Source organism: Suricata suricatta, chromosome 16, assembly GCF_006229205.1.
Source record: "Suricata suricatta isolate VVHF042 chromosome 16, meerkat_22Aug2017_6uvM2_HiC, whole genome shotgun sequence".
Classification (NCBI taxonomy): domain Eukaryota; kingdom Metazoa; phylum Chordata; class Mammalia; order Carnivora; family Herpestidae; genus Suricata; species Suricata suricatta.
In genome coordinates, this window is record NC_043715.1 from 43,251,599 (window position 1) to 43,277,029 (window position 25,431).

The 25,431-nt window shown below is 38.0% G+C and overlaps 1 protein-coding gene and 1 long non-coding RNA gene across 5 annotated transcripts in view; one reads left to right on the forward strand and one right to left on the reverse strand.

Annotated features, from left to right (window-relative positions):
* Window positions 1-5,977, reverse strand: part of LOC115281041 — a 19,217-nt gene extending 13,240 nt beyond the window's left edge. The window contains exons 1-2 of the long non-coding RNA XR_003904037.1: window positions 5,606-5,977; window positions 4,498-4,662 (exon numbers count right to left, since the gene is read on the reverse strand). This is a non-coding gene — a long non-coding RNA (uncharacterized LOC115281041). The remainder of the gene's footprint in view (window positions 1-4,497; window positions 4,663-5,605) is intronic.
* The window catches only part of ZNF260 (zinc finger protein 260), a 52,396-nt gene extending 27,563 nt beyond the window's left edge, over window positions 1-24,833 (forward strand). The window contains exons 1-3 of one of the 4 annotated variants that reach the window (XM_029926254.1): window positions 7,882-7,991; window positions 8,192-8,383; window positions 18,654-24,833. In XM_029926254.1, coding sequence (XP_029782114.1) covers window positions 19,117-20,352 — 1,236 coding nt within the window. In that variant the 5' untranslated portion in view covers window positions 7,882-7,991; window positions 8,192-8,383; window positions 18,654-19,116 and the 3' untranslated portion in view covers window positions 20,353-24,833. Of the gene's footprint in view, window positions 1-5,775; window positions 5,863-7,881; window positions 7,992-8,191; window positions 8,384-11,457; window positions 11,475-18,653 lie in introns of those variants that run through there. The other 3 variants (XM_029926255.1, XM_029926257.1, XM_029926258.1) reach the window with 3 other exon arrangements.
* The last annotated feature ends 598 nt before the right edge of the window (window positions 24,834-25,431 follow it).

Below are 25,431 nucleotides of genomic sequence, written 5' to 3' on the forward strand. Positions count from 1 at the left end.
CCCCCCCCCCCCCCCGCCCCTTTGTTCGGGGCTCTCAGCGCGGATCCACTGTGCTGGTGAGGTCTGTGAGCCCGAATTTAGGCCCGGCCAGCCTAAGCCCGTAATAAAACTGCCCTTTGCTTTTGCATGCATGACTCGGTCTCCCTGGCGGTCTCTGGTTTTGGGGGACGATATTGAAATCTTGGGCATAACAAATTCTACCTAACATTTAAATAAGAGTGAATGCCTATTTTTCTCAAACTATTCCAAAAGTCTGAAGAGGTAAAATCCAAATTCATTCCATGAGGTCATCATTACCCTCAAACCAAAAGCAGATAAAGACAACACAAAGAGAACTACAAGCCACTATCTCTGATGACCATACATGGAAAAATCCTCAACAAAACACTAGCAAACGGACAGGTCTGGCGGGCTCGGGGAGAGGAGCACCCAGCTGCTGGCTGCCTGTTGCTGCTGGAAACACGTCATTGGCCCTGGCCGTCCCCTGCTGGCTCCCAGGAAACACGTCATCTGCTCCGGCCGCATCTGCCCGCCTTACATGGGTCCTCGGCCCCCGGAAACACATCAGAGGCGCTGTCCCATAAAAAGCCTAGTCCTTAGTTCTCCTGCGTGACTTCCCTGGCCCATCCTGTCTGGACCCGGGAACCTCACCCGAGAGCGCTCCCACCCGAGGCCTTTCACGTTCATCTCTGACTCTGTAATAAAGGGTGCTCTATTCTCTTTTCCCAGTCTCTTGGCATTGTAACTTTTTTACTCTGCCAATTTTAATCTTACACAAACAGAACACAGTAATACATTAAAAATATCATTCACCATAATGAACTGAGATTTATTCCTGGGTTGCAAGTGTGATTAAATATTTGCAAATCAATCAACGTAACAGATCACATCAATAAGAGAAAGGATAAGAACCATATGACCACTTCAGGGTGCTGGGTGGCTCAGCTGGTTGAGCATCCAACTTTGGATCAGGTCATGACCTCGCAATTTGAGAATCTGAGGCCCACACTGGGCTCAAACGCTCTCTCTCTCACAAATAAATTTTAAAAAATAAAAAGAACCATATGACCATTTCAATAGATGCAGAAAAAGCACTTGAATGTACAACATACATTCATGATAAAAACTCTCACCAAGGGTGCCTAGGTAGCTCAGTAGCTTAAGGATCCAGTTTAGGTTAGGTTACAATCCCGTACTCTGTGAGTTCGAGCCCCATAACAGCCTCTGTGCTGATGGCTGAGAGCCTGAAGCCTGCTACAGACTCTGTGTCTCCCTCTCTTTCTGCCCTTCCCCCACTCGAACTCTGTCTCTCTCTTTCGGTCAAAAATAAATACAGGTTAAAAAACAAAAAAACCTGTCACCAGCGTAGTGTTAAAGAATATACCTCAACATAATAAAGGCCATATATGAAAACCCACAACTAACATCATCCTCAGAAGGGAAAAGCTGATAGCCTTTCCCTTAAGGTTAGGAACAAGACAAGATTATCTACTCTCACCACTGTGACTCAACCTAATACCGGAAGTCCTAGCCACAGCAATCAGACAAGAAGAAGAAATAAAAGGCATCCAAATCAGTAAGGGAGAAGTATAACTTTCAATATTTACAGATGGCATGATACAATATATAGACTACCCAAAAACTGTGCCTAAAAACTGCTAGAACTGATAAATTCAGTAAAGTGGCAGGATACAAAATCTACAGAATTGGCTGCATGTGTACACATCAAAAATTAAGCAGCAGAAAGAGAATATAACAAATCCATTTACAATTACACCAAAAATAATAAGATACCTAGGAATAAACCTAACTATAGAGGTGAAAGACCTATATTGTGAAAACTACAAAACACTGATGAAAGAAATTAAAGACACAAAGGAAATGGAAAGACGTTCCATGCTCATGGACTAGAAAAGCAAATATTGTTGAAATGTCTATACTAGTCAAAGCAATCTACACATTTAATGCAATCCCTATCAAAATACCAACTCAGGTGGGGTGCCTGAGTGGCTCAGTCAGTAAAGCATCCAACTCTTGATTTGGGCTCAGGTCATGATCTCAGTTTGTGAATTCAAGCCCTGCATCAGGCTCTGTAGTCTGCTTGGGATTCTCTTTCTCCCTCTCTCTCTCTACCCCTCCCTCACTCTCAAAAAAAAAAAAACATTAAAAAAATACCAACAGTTTTTTACAGAACTAGAACAAACAATTCTAAAATCTGTGTGGAACCACAAAAGACCCTGAATAGCCATAACAATCTTGATAAAGAAGAGCGAAGGTGGAGGCACCATAATTTCTGACATCAAATTTTATTACAAAGCAGTAGTAATCAAAACAGTATGGTACTGGCACGAAAAGAAACATATAAATCAATAGAACAGAATAGAAAATCCAGAAATGAACCTACAACTGAACAGTCAATTAATCTTTAACAAAGCAGGAAAGAATATCCAATGGGAAAAAGACTGTCTCTTCAGCAAATGGTGTTGGGAAAACTGTCCAGCTACCTGCAGAAGAATGAAACTGGACTGCTTTCTTACATCATACACAAAATAAATTCAAAATGGATTAAAGACCTAAATGTGAGACCTGAAACCATAAAAATCCTAGGAAAGAGCACAGGCAGTAATTTCTCTGACATTTGCTGTAGCAATTTTTTTTCTAGATAAGAACCCTATGGTAAGAGAAACAAAAGCAAAAATAAACTATTGGGACTACATCAAAAAGAGAAACCTTCTGCACAGCAAAGAAACAATCAACAAAACTAAAAGGCAGCCTACAGAATGGGAAAAGATATTTGCAAACGGCATATCGGATAAAAGGTTAGTAGGCAAAATCTATAAAGAATTTGTAAAACTCAACACCCAAAAAACAAATATAACTTGAAAATGGACAGAACACCTGAACAGACATTTCTCCAAGGACAGCATACAGATGGCCAAGAGACACATAGAAGGATGCTCATCATCACTTATCATCAGGGAAATGCAAACCAAAACTGTAATGAGATATCACCTCAGGTCTGTCGGAATGGCTGAAATCAACAACACAAGAAACAACAAGTGTTGGTAAAGATGTGGAGAAAAAGGAACCCTCGTGCTCTGTTGGTGGGAATGAAAACTGGTGCAGCCACTGTAGAAAAGGTATGAAGGTTCCTCAAAAAATCAGAAATAGAAATAACCATATGATTCAATAATTCCACTACAGGTTCTTTACCCAAAAAACACAAAGACACTAATTCAAAGGGATACACGCACCTCAATGTTTATGGCATTATTTACCATAGCCAAGATATGAAAGCAGCTCCCATGTCCACTGATTTGTGAATGGATAAAGAGGACATGGTAGGGTGCCTGAGTGGCTTGGTTGGTTCAGAACCCAATTCTTGGTTTCCGGCTCAGGTCATGACTCCAGGGTCACGGGATCCAGTCCCATGTTGGCTCCATACTGAACATGGAGTGCTTCGGACTCCCTCTCTCTCCTACCCGTCTCCTCCTTCTCTCTCTCTCTCTCTCTCAGAAGAAGGGAGAGGTGGAGGGAGGAGGAGTAGGAAGAAGCAGGGAGAGGAGAGAAGATTAAGAAGTAGTAGTAGTAGTATATACACAATGGACATTTTTCAGCCAGTAAAAGAATGAATCTTGCCATTTGCAAGGACATGGATGGAGCTAGAGACTATTATGCTAAGCAAAATACTGGAGTCTGAAAAAGACAAATATCATGTGATTTCACTCATACGTGTAATTTAAGAAACAAAACAAATGAGCAAAGGGGGAAAAAGGGAGACAAACCAAGAAACAGACTATTAACTATACAGAACAAACTGATGGTTATAGGAGGCAAGGTGAGTGGGATGATGCATGAAATACACAATTAAGGAGTGCACTTGTCCTGACAAGCACCCCCAGGTGATTAAAATAAAAACTTAACAATATATTCTCAAAGAATTTTCAATTATGTGGAAAGTTACAGTGTCACCTAAATGAAAATATGTATATATATGCATGTATGTGAAATCCATATGTTTATATGTGTATATAAGTAAAATCAATATCCTCAGCATTCAATATAAAATGTCCCATATGCCATATTAATTTTTAAAAATAAGTGGGAGAGGGGTGCCTGGGTGGCTCAGTCGGTGGAGTATCGGGCTTCAGCTCAGGTCATGATCTCGCCGTCGGTGGGTTCCAGACCCGTGTCAGGCTCTGTGCTGACAGCTCAGAGCCTGGAGCCTGTCTTCAGATTTGTGTGTGTGTCTCTCTCTGACCCTCCCCTGCTCAGGCCCTCTCTCTCCCTCCCTCTCTCTCTCTCTCTCACATAAATAAAAACATTAAAAAAATTTTTTTAAGTGGGAGTGTAAGGAAGATCTTTTCTAAGAGAAACAGTAGGTTGAGGTTGGTTACTTGATGGGCCTTTGTTTGGCATTTGCCACGAAAGGAAAAAAAAAAATCACGCCCTGAAAAAATAAAGCATTTCAGAAATAAAGAGAAAATACCAAAGCACCTTAAACATAACTTTTGATTGTCACAACCATTATTTCCTCCTCCAATGGAGAGCTCTCTCCGAGAAGAATCGAGGTGGGGAAGGAGACAACAGGCCATTCTTGGGGCCCAGATGACAAAGTCAATGGCTCCAGGTGCTCCTCCACATCAGAGCTTGCAAATCAATCTAAGGGTCAGAGGAAGAGTCAAGGTCTTTATTGTCAAGGCTCACAGCCTTCTTGTGCTCCCACATATGACTGTGTGACACAGTCACCAACACTATCTTCCCAAATCATACAGTCTCACACCCAACACTAGACACAAAAGTAACACCCTCAGTCACAAACACGTTCCCTACTCTCCCCACACAGTGCTTCACAGACATAATACCCACGGGAGCTCATTCACAAAACTCCCTACACCTGTACAAAAAGTGGACTACAAGGTCACATAGTCAGAACCGAATACTCACTACGGGGACACACAGTCACAGGTAACCGATATCCATACACAGCGTTACACACAGTAACACATTAACAGTCACACCGCGTGAGACTCACAGTGGTATAATAAACTAATGCCCATCGGCACACACGGTATCACACACATTCACAACCACACATACACACATCACTGGGACAGCAGCGGAATTTCACAACCGCCCCTCCTCAGCCCCTTCTGCCCGAACAGACTTAATACTCAGTCTCCCTCCCGATGCCGGGGGCTCTGGGCTTTTTTCAACCTTGGTCTCCTCTGCCAAGCCGAACCTCCGAGAGACCACTATTAGCGTCCACAGTTCAGCTCAAAGCGCCCGCCTCGCTGCGGGGAGGAGCGGCGGGCGCGGCGCTTCCTGGGAAATGTAGTTCAGCGCCGCACTCGCAAAGCAGAAGATGGCGCTCGGCTTGAACCCCACCAAAAACATCCCCACACTTACCCACCCTGAGCCATGAATTGGGCCCCAAAATGTTTCGACATTCCAGGGGTAGGTAGCCCTGCACCTTGGCTCCTACTTGGGGTAAGCCCGGCATGCCTGAACTGAGTTTATTATAACCCAAGGCACACTACTGCCCTCTCCCAAAGGTAAAGTTAACACAGGTCGAGTATTGAGTCCTGAGACCCGGTCTACTTACACTCCTCTCCCCACCAGGGAGACACTCCCACAAACTCTGGCGCAGGAAAGAAAGCCCGAAAACCTGACTCGAACCACCGAAACTTATGGGAAATGTAGTCTGCAGTCAGAAAAGTAGAGGACCGGCCAATACCGACAGATTCTGTCCGGTCCTGAGCCGGGGCTTGACAGAGCCCAAGAGACCTCTGGGAGTATTAGCCAGCCAAGGAGTGCGCAGGCGCAGACTTTCTGGCTCGCCATAGTCGTCTTTGTCTGCCGGTGAGTTTGGTTTCTGCTTCGCAAAGCGCAGATCTGGGCTTGGGACCTTGGTTTCCGGGCTTAGAATCTGGTAGGGAGGCAGTAGGGGAGGATTCTTGTGAACTGCGACATGGCTGGAGAGGCTAAAGGGGAGGAATCACCTTCTCTGACGTGCACTGTTCAAAGCCTATGTGGATGGGGGCAGGGGTACAGGAAGAAGCTGGGGCGGGACTGCGGCGGGTGGGTGATGGAGAGTATGAGAAGTGTGTGAGGATGGATGGCATTGTGAGCCTTTTGGGATAGTAACCTCAACTTCACTTTTCTTGTTTCTAAAATAACTAATAAAGATGCACCTTTCTGGAGCATCCGTTTTTCCGAAAGAAAGGAAAATGGCTAAGACATTGAGAGATAAGTAATTTTTAAAGCGATTTTTTATATAAAAGCAGACTCATTGTGCAGTATTAACAATTTTTTAAAGTAAACATTTCCGGAAAACTTGTTACTGGCTGTCTAGACTCCCACTATATATTGACTTAATTCTTTGGAGGTACGTTGGTAAGGCCGCTTTGAAAAGCCCTGGAGTAAGGAAGAGCTTTAAGAACTAGTTTCCACTAGCGTAGACAGCACAGAATTGGGAAGGATGATGTCCTGCCTTTGGTTCAGAGATAATCAGGTAACAGATTTAAGATCCCTTGTTTCTCAGTGATGTGGCAATGACTCGTAATTTGATCAGGTTTTCCCCAGACCAAAGGTTGGCCATTGTAAATGTAGCGAAACAAATTTTCTCCTATCTCAAACCACACTTCCTTCTAGTGTTGTATCACACTTAACATATTTTTCAATAAAATGAAAAAGTACCATGGTACAAAAATTCATATGCACAAATAATAGCTTTGGTACCTACAAAAAGTAATCAGTAATAGTTCTGAAGACAGTATTTACAATAGTAACAAATCAGATAAAAAGCCTAGGGATAAATAAGAAATGTATGAAAATCTATATGAAGATTATTCATTAGTGTTAATGAAAGACCCAAAATAAGACTGAACAAATGGAAAATCATATCTTAGATTTTAAAAATCTGCAAGCTATTTTGTGAAGAAAGTGTGCCTCGGGGTAATATACTACTTTTTTAGTAAGTGGGAAAAAGAACGTATATTCATAGGTGCATGAAGAAACTTTTATCTATATGAGAATTATTCTTTTAGTGTTAATGAAAGACCTTTTGAAGTTTACACAGAAAATAAAGGTTGTCAGAGGAGGGAGATGCAACAGCTAGGGTAAGGGTAAGAATCACATTTTTGCTTGCCTGTTTTATATATTTTCATTTTTAACTGAGATGGAGGGATTAGATTTCAATGTTCACTCCATCACTTTTCAGATGTTTATCACTGCCTCATTCTTAAATGTTTCCTTGACTTCTGTTATACTACTCTCACTTGTATAATTCCAGTCAAAACCAAGGAATAACCACCCCTCAAAAATAAGTTCCATTAATGACTTAATGTTTCTGTTTGTTCCTTAACTCTTAATGTTCCTAAGTTTCTCACTTTAATCATTTATATTTTGTAACCTCTAAGAACAAAATTCCACTGCTACGGCTTCACTTGACAGGTGACTAAAAAATGTCCAATTGGCTAATGGACAGCTCCACCTTAAGGCTTCACAGGAACGTCAAACTCTTTATGTCCAAAATGTTAATTTGGATATCTTTTGCCTCCATCCATTCCCCCTTTGCATTACCTGTTTCATTAATTAGTAACACTGTCCAGCCAGATTTTAAGCCTCTTATATCTGAGTAAGGAAAGAGCTTCTGAGTATTTTTTTTTAACTTTTGTCTATCACATTCCATTACATATTGGAGGCCTTGATTTCTTTTTTTTTTTTAATGTTTATTTATTTATTTTGAGGGGAGTAGGTAGAGAGGCAGAATGAGAGGGGAAGAGATTCCCACCCAGGCTCCATGCTGTCACCACAGAGCCCAATGTGGATTTGATCTCACAAACCATGAGATTATGACCCAAGCTGAGATCAAGAGTTGAGCACTTAACTGACTTAACCACTCTGAGAAAATGTTTCTATTGGGGAAAATGATATTCAAAACTGTGACTCTTCAGTCAGGAGCAAGGCCACAAGTGACACCTGCACAGGTTGTGATTCTGTAGAACTCTAACAACGCAGTCTCGTAATTTCTCTATATAACCTAAATTCTGAAAATAAGGTTTCCCATTTCTGAAATGTGTGGAGGCTTTAAATGGCATAATGGGTTTGGCTGAGGATGCAAAGTGTAAATACTCTTTTTCCGTGTGCTCCAGCTTCTAAGCCAAAGGGTCCTCATTACTTTTCATAGACCAGCTTCCTTGTGCGTCCTGAGGAACTGCACTTCCTTTACTCTTCCAAACCTCCAAGGGTCCTTTGGTCTCAGTGTGAATTATGGGATACTGCTTTGACCTTCAAGTAATGTTCAAGTCCTGTGTGTCACTGTTTAAACAAGAAGAGCAATGAATAACTGAGGAAGAAATGTAAAGGAGGTGCTTTCCAGGTGAGTAAGAAAGAAGCCAGGCGGTATAAATGGGATAAAGGTTCATTACAGTTATTTTTTTATTATATATGTATTTTTTAATGTTTGTTTTTGAGAGAGAGAGTATGCACGGGGGGGCGGGGGGGGCAGAGAGAGAGACTGAGGATCTGAAGTGGCTCCACATGGACAAGAGGGCCTGATGCAAGGCTCGAACTCAAATCAGAGGTCATGACCTAAGCCAAAGTCAGATGCTTAACCAAGGTAGCCACCCAGGAGCCCCTCTCATAGGTATTCAACCTGCAACCTCTGAAAAAAATTTTGAGGCAGTTTTTTTTTTATCAGTTTTTTTTTTTTAAACAGTTGTTGGGAATTCTTTAGATACTTAATAACATTTCCAGATTCTCTTGCTGATCAGTGCTTTTTTTCCCCTCAGATTCTGGGGGACTGGTTGCCCCTGTAACCTCTATTCTGGATGCCAGCCTCTTTACTTCAGTTGTAGTCACAGGTTTATAAATTTTCTAGCCTGAATATTGTGTTCTCCCTTTCACTAACAGTTTCCATTCTTCACCTCTCCCTATTTGTCTAGACTCCTTCCCTTAAGCATTCAGTCATTTTGCCAAGGATTAATTACAGATCTCTCATCTTTCAAATCCTAGCATGTAGATCCTTTTCTAGAAATTTAATTTTCTATCATTTCTCCCCACTTCCACCTTAGAGTTGAATGTTACTCCTTATCCTTATTTCCTATTCTCTTCCTAACTCCAACTATCCTAGCATAATATTTCTCCCTCTCTTGCTTTTTAACAATATAGCAGGCTTGGAAATTAGTGCTGACTTCCTACTAGTTCACTTCTCTGTTACTTTTAAAAAATAATACTATTGGGGCACCTGGGTGGCTCAGTCAGTTAAGCACCCAACATCCCTAAGGTCATGATCTCACAATGCGTAAGTTTGAGTCCCGTGTCAGGCTCTGTGCTGACAACTCAGAGCCTGGAACTGCTTCGGATTCTGTGTCTCCCTCTCTCTCTGCCCTTCACCCGCTCATGCTCTGTCTCTCTCTGTCTCTCAAAAATAAGTTAACATTAAAAATAATTTTAAAAATTAATGCTATTATCTTTAAAATCCAATACATATACTTAATAGAAAATTAAGGGGCGCCTGGGTGACTCAGTTGGTTAAGCGTCCGACTCTTGATTTCAGCTCAGGCCATGATCTTGCAGTTTGTGAGTTCAAGCCCCCACATCAGGCTCTGTGCCTGACAGCCTGAAGCCTGCTAGGGATTCTTTCTCTCTTGCTCTCTCTGCCCCTCCCCCACTTGCCACAGGCTCTCTCTCTCTCTCTCAAAAATAAATAAACAAAAAACAAATGTTTTGAGAAAATTAAAACAATGGGTATTCTCAATCCTGGCCCTCAGTTCTCCATTTCTGTTCCCCAGAAGCAGCCACTATTAACTGTGCTTTCTTCTGAATGTTTTTATGAATATACAAGGAGGCTTTAACAATGACCTGATTTGACTATGACAAGAATACTGTTGTTGCTGTGTTGAGAGGAGTTATATAAAGAGGCAAAGGCAAAAGTAGGAAGAATAGTGAGGAGCCTGTTAAATAATACAGGGAAGACATAATGTGGCTTGGACTTTGGTGGTCCTGGTGAGAATTATGAGAAATGACCAGATGCTGACTGTATTTTGGAGATAAAGTCAAGAGGATGTGGAAATGTAATGGGTGTGTGACCTAGGAGAAAGTTAATCTAGGCTTGAGCAACTGGGAAAATAAGGTTGTTATTTAATGAGATGAGAACAATTTGGGAGTTGGTTTGGGAGAACAAGGGTTTGATTTGGGGCAGGGTAAATTAGATCCCTATTAGACATCTAAGGGTAGATTTTGTGTAGCAAGTAGATATGTGAATCAGTTGAGGAAAGAGGTCCAGTCTAGTGATTAAATATTTTCAAAATATGTATCAGAATGCTCAGATGTCAACCAAACTCTTAACTGTATTCTGTGAAAATGGTGACCTGTTAGAGCAGAAGTTGGCAAACTTCACCCTACTATGTATTTTTGTAAAGAGTTTTACTGAAACATGGTCATGTTCAGTGCATCTGGTCTATTCATTTTCTTATGGTCTGTGACTACTTTCATGGTACAAGGCCTGAATTAAGCAGGTATCTGCAGATACATGATATTGTAAAACATTAGACAGGACTAAAAAGTATATCAATCATGGTAAAGCAAGGTGACTATAATAAACCCCAAAATGTACTGGTTTAGGGAATATAAGCATTGATTTCTTGGTTACGTGACAGTTATGTAGTGAGTAGTGAAGATTTGCATGGTAGCTTTGGTCTTTGTGATCCTTTAATGATCCAGAGTTTTCCAGGCTGTCTCTTTATCATTTAGTTGTGGTTGAAACTGGATCAGCCGTGCCTCCTGGTCCTAGCCAGGCAGAGAAGGGAGAAATGACCACTGTAGGGCAAGAGATCAGTCAACATTTTCTGTCAATGTCCAGATAGTAAATACTTTAGGCTTTGTAGACCCTAGGATCTCTGCTGCAACTACTCTAGTCAGGCATTATAGCACAAAAATAGTTTCCTTGGCATTAGAGTATTTTGATTTCTGTTTTGAAAACATTTTAGGGCGTCTGGGTGGCTCAGTCAGTTAAGCGGCTGACTCTTGGCTTTGGCTCAAGTCATGATCTCACGGTTTGTGGGTTTGAGCCCGTTGAGCCCGGCATCTGGCTCTGTGCTGACAGTGTGGAGCCTGCTTGGGGTTCTCTCTGCCTCTCCCCCACTTGCGCTGTCTCTGTCTCCCTCAAAATAAATAAATAAACTTAAAAAAAACACAAGATGTTTTAATTACCAAGATGTCATTTCTGGGTGTTCTTTAATTAGGAATATAGTGGGTTAAGTCCTGATCTGTTCTGCATTATACTTTTTGCAAAGATAATGAATTTAAGAATTGGAAACTTTTAAATAAATGCTATAACTGTCATTTGTAAAAGTTTATTAAATTCCACATCTTGAACCATCTGTTGGGGTAATAAAATAACAAGTGTCTCTTTTCTGTATTTATTTACTGTTTAGGTTTTTTGTCTTTTCTGGTCTCAGTTTTCATAGGTAATATTTGGTTTTCAAATTTATTTGTATGGAAGTGAGCAAATAATCTCTATAGTCCTTTTCTGTCTATGGTTATTTCCAAGTGATCATTTTTTATTTTTATAATTTTGCTGTTATACCTTTAGTTTTCCCTAAGAATCAACTTGTGGATTTACTATTTCTAATTCTGTTTGTAATATTTAATTTTTCTTAACTTTACTAATTTTTTTCTTATGTTTACTTTTCCTTATTGTAATTCTTTGGTTTGAATGCTTATTTTATTGTGTTATTTCTTTTTATTTTTTTAAATGTTTATTTATTTATTTTGAGAGAGCAAGCACATGCATGCAAGCAGGGGAAAAGCAGAGAGAAAGAGAGAGGGGGAGGAAGAATCTAAAGCAGGCTCCGTGCTGTCACTGTAGAGCCTGATACAGGGCTCAATCTCAAACTGGGATCATGACCTGAGCTGAAATCAAGAGGTGGTCACTAAACAGACTGAGCCACCCAGGTGCCCTATGTTATTTCTTTTTAGAATAATATAAAGAAATATGTTAAAACCTATCCAAGCATTTTTTCAAATATTTTCTGTAGGCTCTGATGTACATTGTTTTCTGAATTTTTCAGAATATTTCTGAATGTTCCATATTTTAATTTTCTCTTTGGCCAAAGTGTTTGTTCAAGCCAGTATATTTTGAAATTTACAAGTGAGGGGCGCCTGGGTGGCTCAGTCAGTTAAGCGTCTGATACCAGCTCAGGTCATGATCTCACGGTTTGTGGGTTTGAGCCTGATGTCAGGCTCTGTGCTGACAGCTTGGAGCCTGGAGTCTGCTTCAGATTCTGTCTCCCTCTCTGTCTCTGCCCTTACCCTGCTTGTGCTCTGTCTCTTTCTCAAAATTAAACATTAAACATTTTTTATTTAATTTGAAATTTACAAGTGAAAATTTCCTTTTTTCTAATGTAATTTAAAAAAAAATGTTTATTTATTTTGAGAGACAGAAGGGAGAGAGAGTGCAGAGCTTGATCTCATGAACTGTGAGATCATGACCTGAGCTGAAATCAAGAGTCAGTCACTTAACCAACTGAACTACCCAGGCACCCCTGTTTTAGATGTGTACCTTATATAGAGAGTTTAGGTGGGTTTTATTATATCAGTTGTTAAACCTTAGCATGTGTCAAAATCATCTGGAGGGCTTATTAAATACAGATTGCTAGGCCTTACCTACAGGTTTTCTTGATTCAGGATATGTGTGTTGGAGCCTGAGAATTATCTGTATGAGCCTGTCATAGTCTTTTTCTTTTAATAGTTCTTTTTATTCTAGTTGGATTTATTGACAGGAACAGTATGGTTAGTATTGATTCTCTTATTTAATATTATGTATTCTGTTTTAAATTTGACCTCATCATTTTTATCCTTTACTATAGGATCCTTGTCTTGGGTATATATTGCCTTTCCTTCTGAAAATAATGGAAAGTTTGTTATATTTTATTTTAATAATTATTTTGTTATATTCTCTTGGTTGCATTTATATACACAACATTCTTAGTCTTCATCTTTAATTTCTTTAGGGACTATATTTACTCCCCACTAAGGAATGACATATATTTTTAGTCTCCCTCTTTTTACCACATGGTTGGTAATTGTGATTATTATTCCAGTTTTAAATAGTATCACTTGTACCCTTCTTCCCTCCCCCTTCATATATATGAAATTATTTATATCTTCACCTTTGATATGTAGTGATCCATCTGTCGAAGTCCTATCCATCATTTACCCTTGGGCTTCATTTTTACTAAAATGTTTCTTCATTATCACTTTTAGCCCAGTATCTCTAACCTCTTTACTACAGCATGTTATAGTTTCCAGAGCAACTTGAATCCTAAGTATATACTCTCTTACATTCATGTATTTCCTTTCATGTTGAAGACCTACATTGAGGGGCACCTGGGTGGCTCAGTCAGTTGAGCTCTGACTTCAGCTCAGGTCAGATCTCACGTTCGTGGGTTCAAGCCCCGCGTCAGGCTCTGTGCTGACAGCTAGCTCGGAGCCTGGAGCCTGCTTCTGGTTCTGTGTCTCCCCTCTCTGCCCCTCCCCTCTCATGCTCTGTCTCTCTCTGTATCAAAAATAAATAAAAACATTAAAAAAAAAAAGAGCTCACTTAAAAAAAAAATCTTTGGAAAAAAAAAAAAAAGAAGACCTACATTGAAGCTCGTTGAGAGAAAGGCTCATCTTTCTGCAGTTTAGAGCACAAAGAAGATGATTAACAAATAACTGGTGATTGTTGTAGAGCCTCAGGTGTGGAAAGATTTACTTTTTCAGCTTTATTGAGGTATGATTTCTGTAACAGTCACCTCCTTGATAAATTTGGTAATTGTATATAGTCATAAAACCAACACCAAAACCAACATATATAAAAGATGCATCAAAAGTTCTTTGTGCCCTTTTGCTGTTGAGTCATATTCCTACCCCATCCCTGGTGATCACAGAATGGCTTTGTTACTAGAGCTTGCCATTCTAGAATTCATATAAATGTAGTCATATACTGCATAGCATTTAATTTCTTTGATTTAGTTTTTTTTTTAATGTTTTATTTATTTTTGATACAGAGAGTGACAGAGCATGAGAGGGGGAGGGGCAGAGAGAGAAGGAGACACAGAACCAGAAGCAGGCTCCAGGCTCTGAGCTGTAGCTGAGCTGTTAGCACAGAGCCTGATGCGGGGCTTGAACCCACGAATGTGAGATCTGACCTGAGCCGAAGTCGGAGGCTTAACCAACTGAGCCACCCAGGCGCCCCTTCTTTGATTTAGTTTTACATTTTTGAGATTAATTCATGTTGTGTATATGAATATTTCATTCCTTTTTTTACTGATTATTAGTAAAAGTATGGACATAATTTGTCTATTATTGATAAACATTTAGATTATTTCCATTTTTGGCTATTATGAATAACACTATTATAAATACTCATATGCTAGGTCTTTGTGTCAACCTAAATACTCATTTTTCTTGAATAAATGCCTAGAAATGGGATTGCTGCACAGAATAAATATATATTTAACTTTATAAAATACTCCGATTGTGTTCCAAAGTAGCTGTGTCAGATTTTACTCCCACCTACAATTTTTTAAGAGATAGTTGCCTCACATCATTACACTTGGATTGGCAGTTATTTTAACTTGAGCCATTTTAATGGATGTGTAATGTATCTCACTGGGATATGCATTTTTGATCACTAGTTTGGATGAAGGTCTAATGTACCCATTGGCCATTCATATATCTGATTTTGTGAAATACCTGTTATAATCTTTTACCCAATTTACAAATTAGATTATCTTTTTGTTACTGAGATTTAGGACTTCTATATATTTTGGATATGAGCTCTTCATCATTTTCTACCAGTGTGGCTTTTCTTTTTTTAACTATGTTTTTTGAAGGGCATTAGTTTTTTATTTTGATGAACTCTCCCATTTTTTCTTTATAAAAGAAATAGTTTTAATACTTACATTGAGGTCTTTAATTCATTTTGAGTAAATTTTTGCTTATGGCATGCAGTAAAGTTGAGGGGTTTTGTTTTCTAATTTTAGAAATTATAGCATTGATGTGAGTGACAGCGTATTACGAGAGTCAGCTCCTGCAATGATTTATAAGAAAATGAAGAGGCAAGCCTGGCTGGCTCAGTCGGTAGAGCATGTGACCCTTGATCTGAGGTTTGTAAGTTTGAGCCCCCTATTGGATGTAGTAATTACTTAAAAATGAAATCTTACCCAAAAAAGGTGAGGATACAATTTTGAGAGGGACAGGACAGATCAGGATAACATTGAAGATTTGCAGCAGTAGAAAACTCTTATAAAAGAAAGGATTAAGAGGGAGGACAAGAAAAGAGCTCTTCACAAAAGAAGAGCTTTGGTGTCAGTTATTTCAGGCATAATCATAAAATGAAAACTGAAATTGATGGCAATGACAGTTTCTATATCTAGAAATGATAGTATCAATAATCAAAACACTGCAGTTTCAAGGCAAAAAATGGCTGTTTTCTGGCCTATTTTACTTTTTTTCATTAAGTGCATGTACACTTTGCTGTTTAGCCACGTGAAACTTCATTACAACTAGACAAAAGAGTGCTGTCTATAGTTACTATACAATTACAGATCAGTTCAGGTTAAAAGGCTCAAGTCTTCAGGGGCATCTCTGCAAACGCCTGTAACAACTAGGGGCGTTTAGTAGTGAAATAGGATTATAGCTATGCCTGTACCATCCTTCCTCACCCACAGTTCCTCCGCCACATAGGTAGCCACTTTCAATTCATTTAACTGTGTCTACTGGTGTTTATTCTCACATTTCATACATCTATTTTACCTGTTTTGATTTAATCATTCTAAAATATTATCAGCTTGGGGGTGGTACCTGGCTGGCTCATTTGGTTGAACATGTGATTCGTGATCTCGGGTTTGTAAGTTAGAGTCCCACTCTGGGTGTAAAGATGACTTAAAAATAAAATCTTTTAGGGTGCCTGGGTGGTTCAGCTGTTTGTGGGCCAGACTTCAGCTCAGATCATGATCTCATGGTTCATGGGTTTGAGCCCTGTATCAGGCTCTGTGCTGACAGCTCAGAGCCTGGAGCCTACATTGGAGTCTGTGTCTCCCTCTCTGTCTCTCCTCCTCCCCTGCTTGTGCTCTCTCTCAAAAATAAATAAACATTAAACCACATTTTTAAAAATTAAATTAGAAACTCTTTTGACAATAAAATCTTTTATACATACATAATTTTCTATATATATAAACATATAGATATATTTAGAATGATTAAATCAAAATAGATAAAATAGATATATAAAATGTGAGAATAAACACCAGTAGACACAGTTAAAGGAATTGAAAGTGGCTACCTATGTGATTATATATATATATATAAAATCAACTTGTTAACATGAAATGTGGGATTTAGAAAATTTCCTGTATTCATTTTTCTTCATATTTTCTCTGGAACTCCTTTAGGAGATACTGAACCTTCTAGATGCCTCCACTAACCCACTGATTTTCCAGTCATTACTTCTTTCTTCCTTCTTTCCATTCTTCCTTCTTTTTTTTTTTTTAATTATTCTGAAAGATTTCCTGGAATTTTTTTCCCTAAGCTGTTGAATTTTTTATGTCAACATCATATTGTTTATTTGCAAAAGCACTTCTTTATAGAACTCTGTTGATAGAGGCTCCTGGGTGGCTCAGTCAGTTAAGCATCCAATTCAACTCAGGTCATGATCTCGCAGTCCATGAGTTCGAGTCCCGCATCTGGCTCTGTGCTGACAGCTCAGAATCTGGAGCCTGCCTCAAATGCTATATCTCCCTCTCTCTCTCTGCACCTCCCCCACTCATACTCTGTCCCTCTCCAAAATAAACATTAAAAAATTTTTAAAAAAAGAATTCTGTTGATAATTTCAGTGCTTTCTGTTTTCAGTCCTCCTGTGATACTAATTATAGTATTGTTATATATGTGTTTCTTTTGTTCCTTTCCTTTTTTCCTATTTGTTTTAATCTAGCTTTCACAATAGGACTTTCATCAATTTTTTGTGATCTTTAGCTCTGTGTTAAAATTTAACGTTGAGGTACCAGAAATATTATTGTAATCTTTGTGCATGGTTGGGGCTTGTAAAATGGTGGGCTTCACTATGTGGCATTTAGTGAGCTATTTAGATTATTGTTTTATATGACTCCAAGAGTAAATATCTGTAAGTGTTTTCATGGGGTTTTTTGTTTTTTGTTTTTTTTTTTCCAGTAAAGAGCCCTTCCAGGGGTGCCTGGGTGGCTCAATTGAGTGTCTGTTTTGATTCAGCTCAGGTCATGAACTCATGGTCTGTGAGTTCAGCCCCTGCATGGGACTCAGTGCTATTAGTGCGGAGCCTGCTTGGGATTCTCTCTCTGCCCCTTGTGTGTGCTCTCTCTCTCTCAAAAAAAATAAAAATAAACTTTAAAGAAAAAACCCTTCTATTGTTTGACACCAGCAACCACCAGCATTTCTAAAGAGTGACAGTAGAAAGGGTTTGGAACCCTGTTCTACACAGGAATTTTTATTCCCTCTTTTCAGTATCTACTTTGCCAATCATCACTAAGTTTGGAGCCTCCCGGTTATTCTTAGGATAATAAATTCCTATTTCCTTCCAGTTAGGAGAATTAGGTACATAAGCTGCTTCTTTTAATCATTTTATAAGTTCCACCTTCCCCTCTTCCCCAGTCACTCCATTTATAGAGCCTTTGATGAAAGCTGTGTCACAAATTACCTTGCTTCTAGGTAGCATCTTCTTCTGGTTTTTTCTTTAAGCCACTCGATTCTGCTGTTAACTTATAGTTATTTGCTTTCCTTTCAAAATTTCCTAAATCTTTTCAACCACCAGTGTCTCCTCAGCCTCTGCAGTATTTATGAGTATATGCCCTTCATCCTCATACTATCATTTTAATGGAGTTTCTGACGATATAGAATAAATATCTTATTTAACCACATGTCCTCTTTAATAATTCTTCTATTCTTCTATAGCTCATTTGGTTAAGCGTCCCAACTCTTGACTTCAGCTTATGTCATGACCTCACAGTTCATGGGTTTGAGCCCCACATTTGGCTCTGTGCTGATGGTGCGGAGCCTGCTTGGGAACCTCTCTTTCTCCCTGTCTCTCCGCCCTTCCCCAGCTCGCATGCATATTCTCTCTCTTTCTCAAAATAAGTAAACTTAAAAAAATAATAAAAATAAAAACAGTGTAAGCTACATGCTCCTGTGAATGTTATTTGTATGTTTAAGCTTTACTATATACTGGGGGACTAGATTTGAAATAGTCTATTTACCACATTTTTAAAATTTTGTTGGGGCACCTGGGTGGCTCAGTCAGTTAAGCCTCCGGCTTCGGCTCAGGTCAGATCTCACGTTCGTGGGTTCGAGCCCCGTGTCAGGCTCTGTGCTGACGCTAGCTCAGAGCCTGGAGCCTGCTTCAGATTCTGTTTCTCCTTCTCTCTCTGCCCCTCCCCCTCTCATGCTCTGTCTCTCTCTGTATCAAAAATAAAATATTTTTTAAAAAAGTAAAATTTTGTTAAAAATACTGGAAAAAATCAAAGTGTTAGTGTTAATGATGATGATAGCAACTTTATTGGATGTTTACTACATGCCAGGCACTAAATGCTTTACAGTTATTAGCTCTTTTCAATGATTTTTCCCCCTTTTAGAAAAGGTCTCGGAAATTTATAAATAGATGAAGACTCTGCATGGAAGACTTGAGAGTTAAGTCTCATCCTTCTCCATGAAAATATAGCTGAGGAAACGCTCAGAAAACCCAGGGTTCACAGAAAAGTATTTCCTCTGAACACAGATGTTGACTCTTTAAGACTACATCTCTATGTATGAGACTTAGTTCATGAGAGTTCAGAACATAATTTATACTCAAATATAAATGAAGCTGTCTAAGAAAGAACCATTAAGAATTCAATTGATATTATGTTTCATCCCAGTGTATAATTGTCTAATCTCAAGATAAGCAATGTAAGTTCTTTCATCATAAATTCAACTTCATTAGATACCTGAGAATTAATACTGGAGAGAAACCTATGAATTGATGAATTTGATGAAAAGCTTTCATCTATGTCACATGTCAAGAAATACTGAAGAATTCTTCTTGGAAAAAATACCTGCATGATAAGAATGTTGGAAAGCCTTAAGCCTGAGGCAGATCTCCTTCAGCATGATCAAATTCATACTAGAAAGAAACCTCATGAATGTAATGAATGTGGGAAAACCTTCAGCCTAAAGCAAAACCTCGTAGAGCATAAGAAAATGCATACTGAAAAATCACATGAATGTACTGAATGTGGTAAAGTATTCTCTCGAGTCTCCTCCCTTACTCTACATTTGAGAAGTCATACAGGAAAGAAACCATATAAATGTAATAAATGTGGGAAAGCCTTCAGTCAGAAGAGAAACTTTCTTTCTCATCAGAATCATCATACCGGGGAGAAACTCTGTGAATGTGGGAAAGCTTCTATTCAGATGTCAAGTCTCATTAAACACCAGAGAAATCATACTGGAAACAAACCCTATGCATGTAAGGAATGTGGAAAAGCCTTCAATGGCAAATCATATCTCACTGAGCATGAGAAAATCCATACAGGAGAGAAACCATTTGAATGTAATCAGTGTGGAAGAGCCTTCAGCCAGAAGCAATACCTCATTAAACATCAGAATATCCACAGTGGAAAGAAACCCTTTAAATGTAATGAATGTGGAAAAGCCTTTAGCCAGAAAGAAAACCTAATTATCCATCAAAGAATACATACTGGAGAGAAACCTTATGAATGCAAAGGGTGTGGGAAAGCTTTCATTCAGAAGTCAAGCCTCATTAGACACCAGAGAAGTCATACAGGAGAGAAACCCTATATATGTAAAGAATGTGGGAAAGCTTTCAGTGGCAAATCAAATCTCACTGAGCATGAGAAAATTCATATTGGAGAGAAACCCTATAAATGTAATGAATGTGGAACAATCTTTAGGCAGAAGCAATACCTCATTAAGCATCACAATATTCATACAGGAGAGAAACCCTATGAATGTAATAAATGTGGAAAAGCCTTCTCTCGAATCACATCACTTATTGTACATGTGAGAATTCATACAGGGGATAAACCTTATGAATGTAAAATATGTGGGAAAGCCTTCTGTCAAAGCTCCTCTCTTACTGTTCATATGAGGAGCCATACAGGTGAGAAGCCCTATGGTTGTAATGAATGTGGGAAAGCCTTCTCTCAGTTCTCAACTCTTGCTCTACATATGAGAATCCATACTGGAGAAAAACCTTATCAGTGTAGTGAATGTGGAAAAGCTTTTAGCCAGAAGTCCCACCATATTAGACACCAGAGAATTCATACTCACTAAAGCTTGATGAACGCCTTGAATTTAGGAAAAGCTTCAGCTAAACTCATACTTAATGGCATACCAGAAATTCCTTTCATAACAAAATGACTTGAATGTGAGAAATACTTCAACAACAAATCAAAACTTAAATACTAACAATTTTAATAAGCATCATAGTTTAAAAACCTATACTCCCAGAACTCCCACATTGTTAATGATGTACTTTTAGGAACAATCTCATTGAAGTAAGGATCCAGTCATGGACATTAAGCAACATGGTTCTGGAAGGCCTACCTATCTTAAAACAAAGATATGAGAGGTATTAAGAGACAAAAATGTCATTTTTAAAATGCTTTGCTACATATGTAATGAAAATTACTTGTTCTTGATGCATTCATAGAAATCAAAGATTGAAACAGAATATTGTATTCAGAAACATGCATGCCTTTATGGGGAATTGGTAATTGATAGAGCTGGTATCACAAGTTGGTTGGGAAATCATGGATGATTCAAAAAATGGTCTCAGGGTAACTGACTCTTCATGTGGAAAAATATATTAGATTTCTGCCACAGTGAAACATTAAAGTATTTATTATGAAATCCAAAAGTTTTATAAAGACTAGAATGCAAAAAACAAAGCTTGGTAACACAAGAATTTTATAGGAGAATGTTTTCAAAACCTTGCAGTAGGAAAGAATTTCTAAAATAGATTCCAGAAAACATACTCTTGAGTATACGTGCATATACCCAAGAAACATACATGTACTTAGGGAGTCGTGTATCTGTATGTTCATTGCAGCATGAATTACATTAGCCAAAAAATTGGAAACAAATGTGTGTTGCTTGTGACGTGGATAAATACAATGTGATAATAGGCACACAGTAGAATATTCTCTAGTAGTTAAGTATAACCGATTATATATATAAATATATTGACAGGAAGACCTGAAAAATCATGTAGAGTGAAAAAACTGAAGGGATGAATACATTATAATTGTTAACTCTGAATTTGAATTAAATCAACACTAGTATTAAGCATTAGTTATGGATGAACATTTTTATGTAAAACTGAAGAATGGATTGGAAGGATATACACTCATTTCCCAAAAGTGGTTGCCTTTAGAAAGAAAGAAGGTGGAAGAGAAATGGGACCAAGCATGGTAATTAAAGGATGTTTCAGTTTTGTATCTAAATACTATCATTTAAAAAAGATTCCAACTAAATATAACAAAATGTGAGTTAACTCTAGGTTCTGATAATATGTGTTCTATTGTTTGTGGTATTTCTAAAAATTAAAAAAAAGATAGGAGTAGGAAAGCTGTACATGGAGAACATGTAATAATGGACTCACAATCCCAGGCAGGTGCTAATATTTTATGAAATGTATTGCTAAAATCTTATCTTTACTATAAGTCATTTTTGAAAATTGGATGGTAGCTTAAATTATTTAAATGTACTCCTGCATGTCACATCACTAATGTGTGTGGTCTCAACTCAGAAATTAAAGCAGGATTCTGCAACAAGTTAGGTGGTTTATATACATGTAAGACTCACATCATTTAGTAATACATGCAGAGACTTGATATTAAGACTAATTTTTACTGAAACATTTATCAGAAATTTTAAGAGTCCACGTAACCAGTACTGAAGTTAACAATTTGATATTTTTAAAATGAAGAAACCAAGTTACTCTTAAATTTTTAGGTTTGCCACAGAGTAAAACTTCAACTCTTGTATTTCACTTTCAGTTTTAACCTCAAGACTTTTTTCCCCCTATTCTGCCAACTATAACCAATCGATCCTGTTTGTTTGTTTCTTAGTGAAAATGGTGCTAAAAAAGAAGATCTGAGACCTAAACAATATTCTTTTATGTGAAGCAAATCTTTGCCAATTTTTGCTTACTTGATCCCTCTCTGCAACAACTTGACCCCTTTCCACAAGAACTTGACATAACAGAGTTGTTAGTGCTCTTTTTGAACAGTGATAAAAATGAGTGTGCAGCATTTAAACTTTAGACATATTTCAAATATATCAATTTCATTTAAATACAAAATAATGAAATGCTAATAAACCATAGTACTACACCACTTATTAGCAGTTTTGAAGATTGGTCTTGAGATAAGATTATAAATTCCAGGGGTTGTTTATATATGTTTATCTACATAAGTCTAAATTATCCTCTATTTTCTTCCATTTGAGCATTCCCCTTGTATTTCTTAAGTGTTTCACTCTTCAGTTTGTGCAGCTTTGAAGTCACCAGAGCAACTAAGAACTCTTAATTCAGACCAAACTAGGAGGATTACCAAGGCACAACGATTAGGATAGTCAGAGTAAGAAGAGTAACACCTGTGATACTGTACTGTAAATTTACTCTGACATTCCCTACTGATACAACTTGTTGCTAGTTATTTGCCACCACAAACACTGCAGTAAAAAAATTTTTTTAACATTCTTAAAATCAGACCTTAAATTTCAGATGTTTTTATTTCTGGGGGATCGATTACAGGCAAAAGATTGTTAGATCAAAGAACATACACTATTTTTTAGTTTTAATAGATACTATTGGTCATTTTCAGAAACACAACTTTCCTCTAACCCTGCAATAGATGGTAATATACTACTTAAATTTCTATTTGGTGAGTATACACTTTGCTCCTAGATTTTCTTCTTTGTACATTTTTGTATTGTTGGCTCATTTTCCTATAGGATTATTTATCTGTCAGTTTTGAAGACCTCTTTATATATTAGACATTAGGAATTTGCCCAATTTTTGTCATAAAAATATTTTTTCCATAAAATGATCTTAAATTTCTGTGTAACCTGATATATATTTTTTCTAAGCTTATGGGTTGGTTAAAAAGATACGTTAATCTTTAGATTGTATAGGTAATTTTTCTTAGGTTTTCTTGCAAGTTCTTTACTTTTTTCAATATGTAAATATTTAATCTATCCAGAATTTATTTTTTAATGTCTTATAAAATGAGGGTTCATTGTTATTTTCTTCCAGATGGGTTTCTAGTTACACAAGCACAATTTGTTAAAATAACCCATCTACTCAGCATCGAGTCACACAGTTCCGACACCAATCTGCAGTGTCCACCAGCAGCAATCACAGATTTGAACTGGCAATCAAAAAAAGAATAGGCTTTAACCCCGCATTGGGTTTATTACTGGCTTTGTCCTGACCACAACAAAAGAAAAAAACACCTTTATAATACTGCAACTACCCAACCAAACGTACCTTCCAGGACCTATGTACCGCTGAGGGGAGAAAAGGTCAGAATGGGTGCAGTTCACCTAAGCCCTGGGAACATTAACGTTCTCACCCAGAACATCTTCCTGTAACCCACCGCTGCATCTCTATGGTGTGCCCATGGGGCATACCCAATTGTAAGACAGAAACCCACTTTAAGCACAGGGAGGCGGCTACCTTGGTTTCCCGAGACTGATGACACCTTAGGTCAAATAGGCCGTCATGTCTACGTGCCAATTCACAGCCCCCCCTCATCTAGGTACAGGATACAAATGAGGAATCTACAGTAGTAGTTTCTTCAAGGAAACTGGTATGAAGGCAAATCTAAGTCCCCTTTCTAGACATGCGTCAGTAGGAAAGGCCTGTTGTTCTTACCAATACCATCCTTTTCTTATTTAGCTGACTCGGCTATGTAGTCATTTGGCCACATGATTTTTTCCTCATTCAATTGAAACTGCCTGTATTTTAACTTATACCAAGACCTATTTCTGTATTGTTTCACTAATCTATTTTTCTACTTCTATACTAATACCATATTAACTGATAAACTGATTTAACATTAGCCTTATTGTATTTTGATACTATGTATTAGACCAAGTCCTCACTGTTTCTCATAGTTTTATTGGCTGTTCTAATTTTCTTTCTATATAAATGAAGATTGTGTTCTCAAAATACAAAAACCCTTTGATAGTTGGAGTTATATTGCGTTTATATATTTATTTTGGGAGAAATGACATTTTTTATTTTAAGTCTTAATGACCCAAATTGTAGTGTGCCTTTGCATTTCTTCAAACTATGATCATGTCCTACAGCATGAGGGTTCTGAACAAAGTAATCTGAATAACATCCCTGCTTAATATTATATTAGAAAAAGTTTGTTAGTAGGGTGACTAAGAAAAATCCCTATTATGGACTAAATGTTTGTAGCCCCTCAGAATTCATATGTTGAAGCCCTGATTTCTAGTGTGATGTTTAGAGATGGGGCTGTAAGGAAGTAATTAAGTTTAGATTAGGTCATGAAGATGGGACACTCATAATGGGAACAGTATCCTTAAAAGAAGTAGAAGAGAGATTATAAGAACAGGAAGAGATTTCCCATGTGTATACACAAAAAGTCACGTGAGTGCAGCGCAGTGAGAAAGAAGCTGTCTACATACTAGGAATTGGACCTTCACAGGATTTGCCAGTACTTTGACCTTGGGATTTCCCAGCCTCTACAATTGTAAGAAATAAATGTCTTTTTAAACCATCCAGTCTGTGGTGTTTTGTTATAATGCCCAAGATATGACAATCCTTTTCCTACCTAATTCTACTATGCTCCTAACATGTGGTGAAACAAAAGCACTTTTCATTAGGAGAGTAAAATTCCAACTCCCATTATTAATAAGGTCTATAATTTTTTTTATTTAAAATTGATAACATTTATTTTTGAAAGACTGAGGTGGGGGAATGTGGAGTTACTGTTAAATGGGTACACAGTGTCAGTTTGGGATGATGAAAAAGCTTTGGAAATGTATATTGGTGATAGGTACAAAACATTGTGAATGTACAACTGCTGCGCTGTACAAAAATGGTTAAAATGGTAAATCATATGTGTACTTTACTACAATGAAAATATATTTCCTCATAGTATTGATGAATATGTTAATAATCATAATTATCACCTAGTACTTAAATGAAGGGAGAAGTCTCATACCAATAAATGAAAAGCAATAATCCAGTCTAAGCTATGAGATTAAAAGAGCAATATTTGTTCAGACAAGGTGGAGATCAACATTGAGTCTTCTTGTCTTAGGCACAAATGGAAAATTAACATTAGGAGGTGTTTTTATTTTTCTTACCTTTAT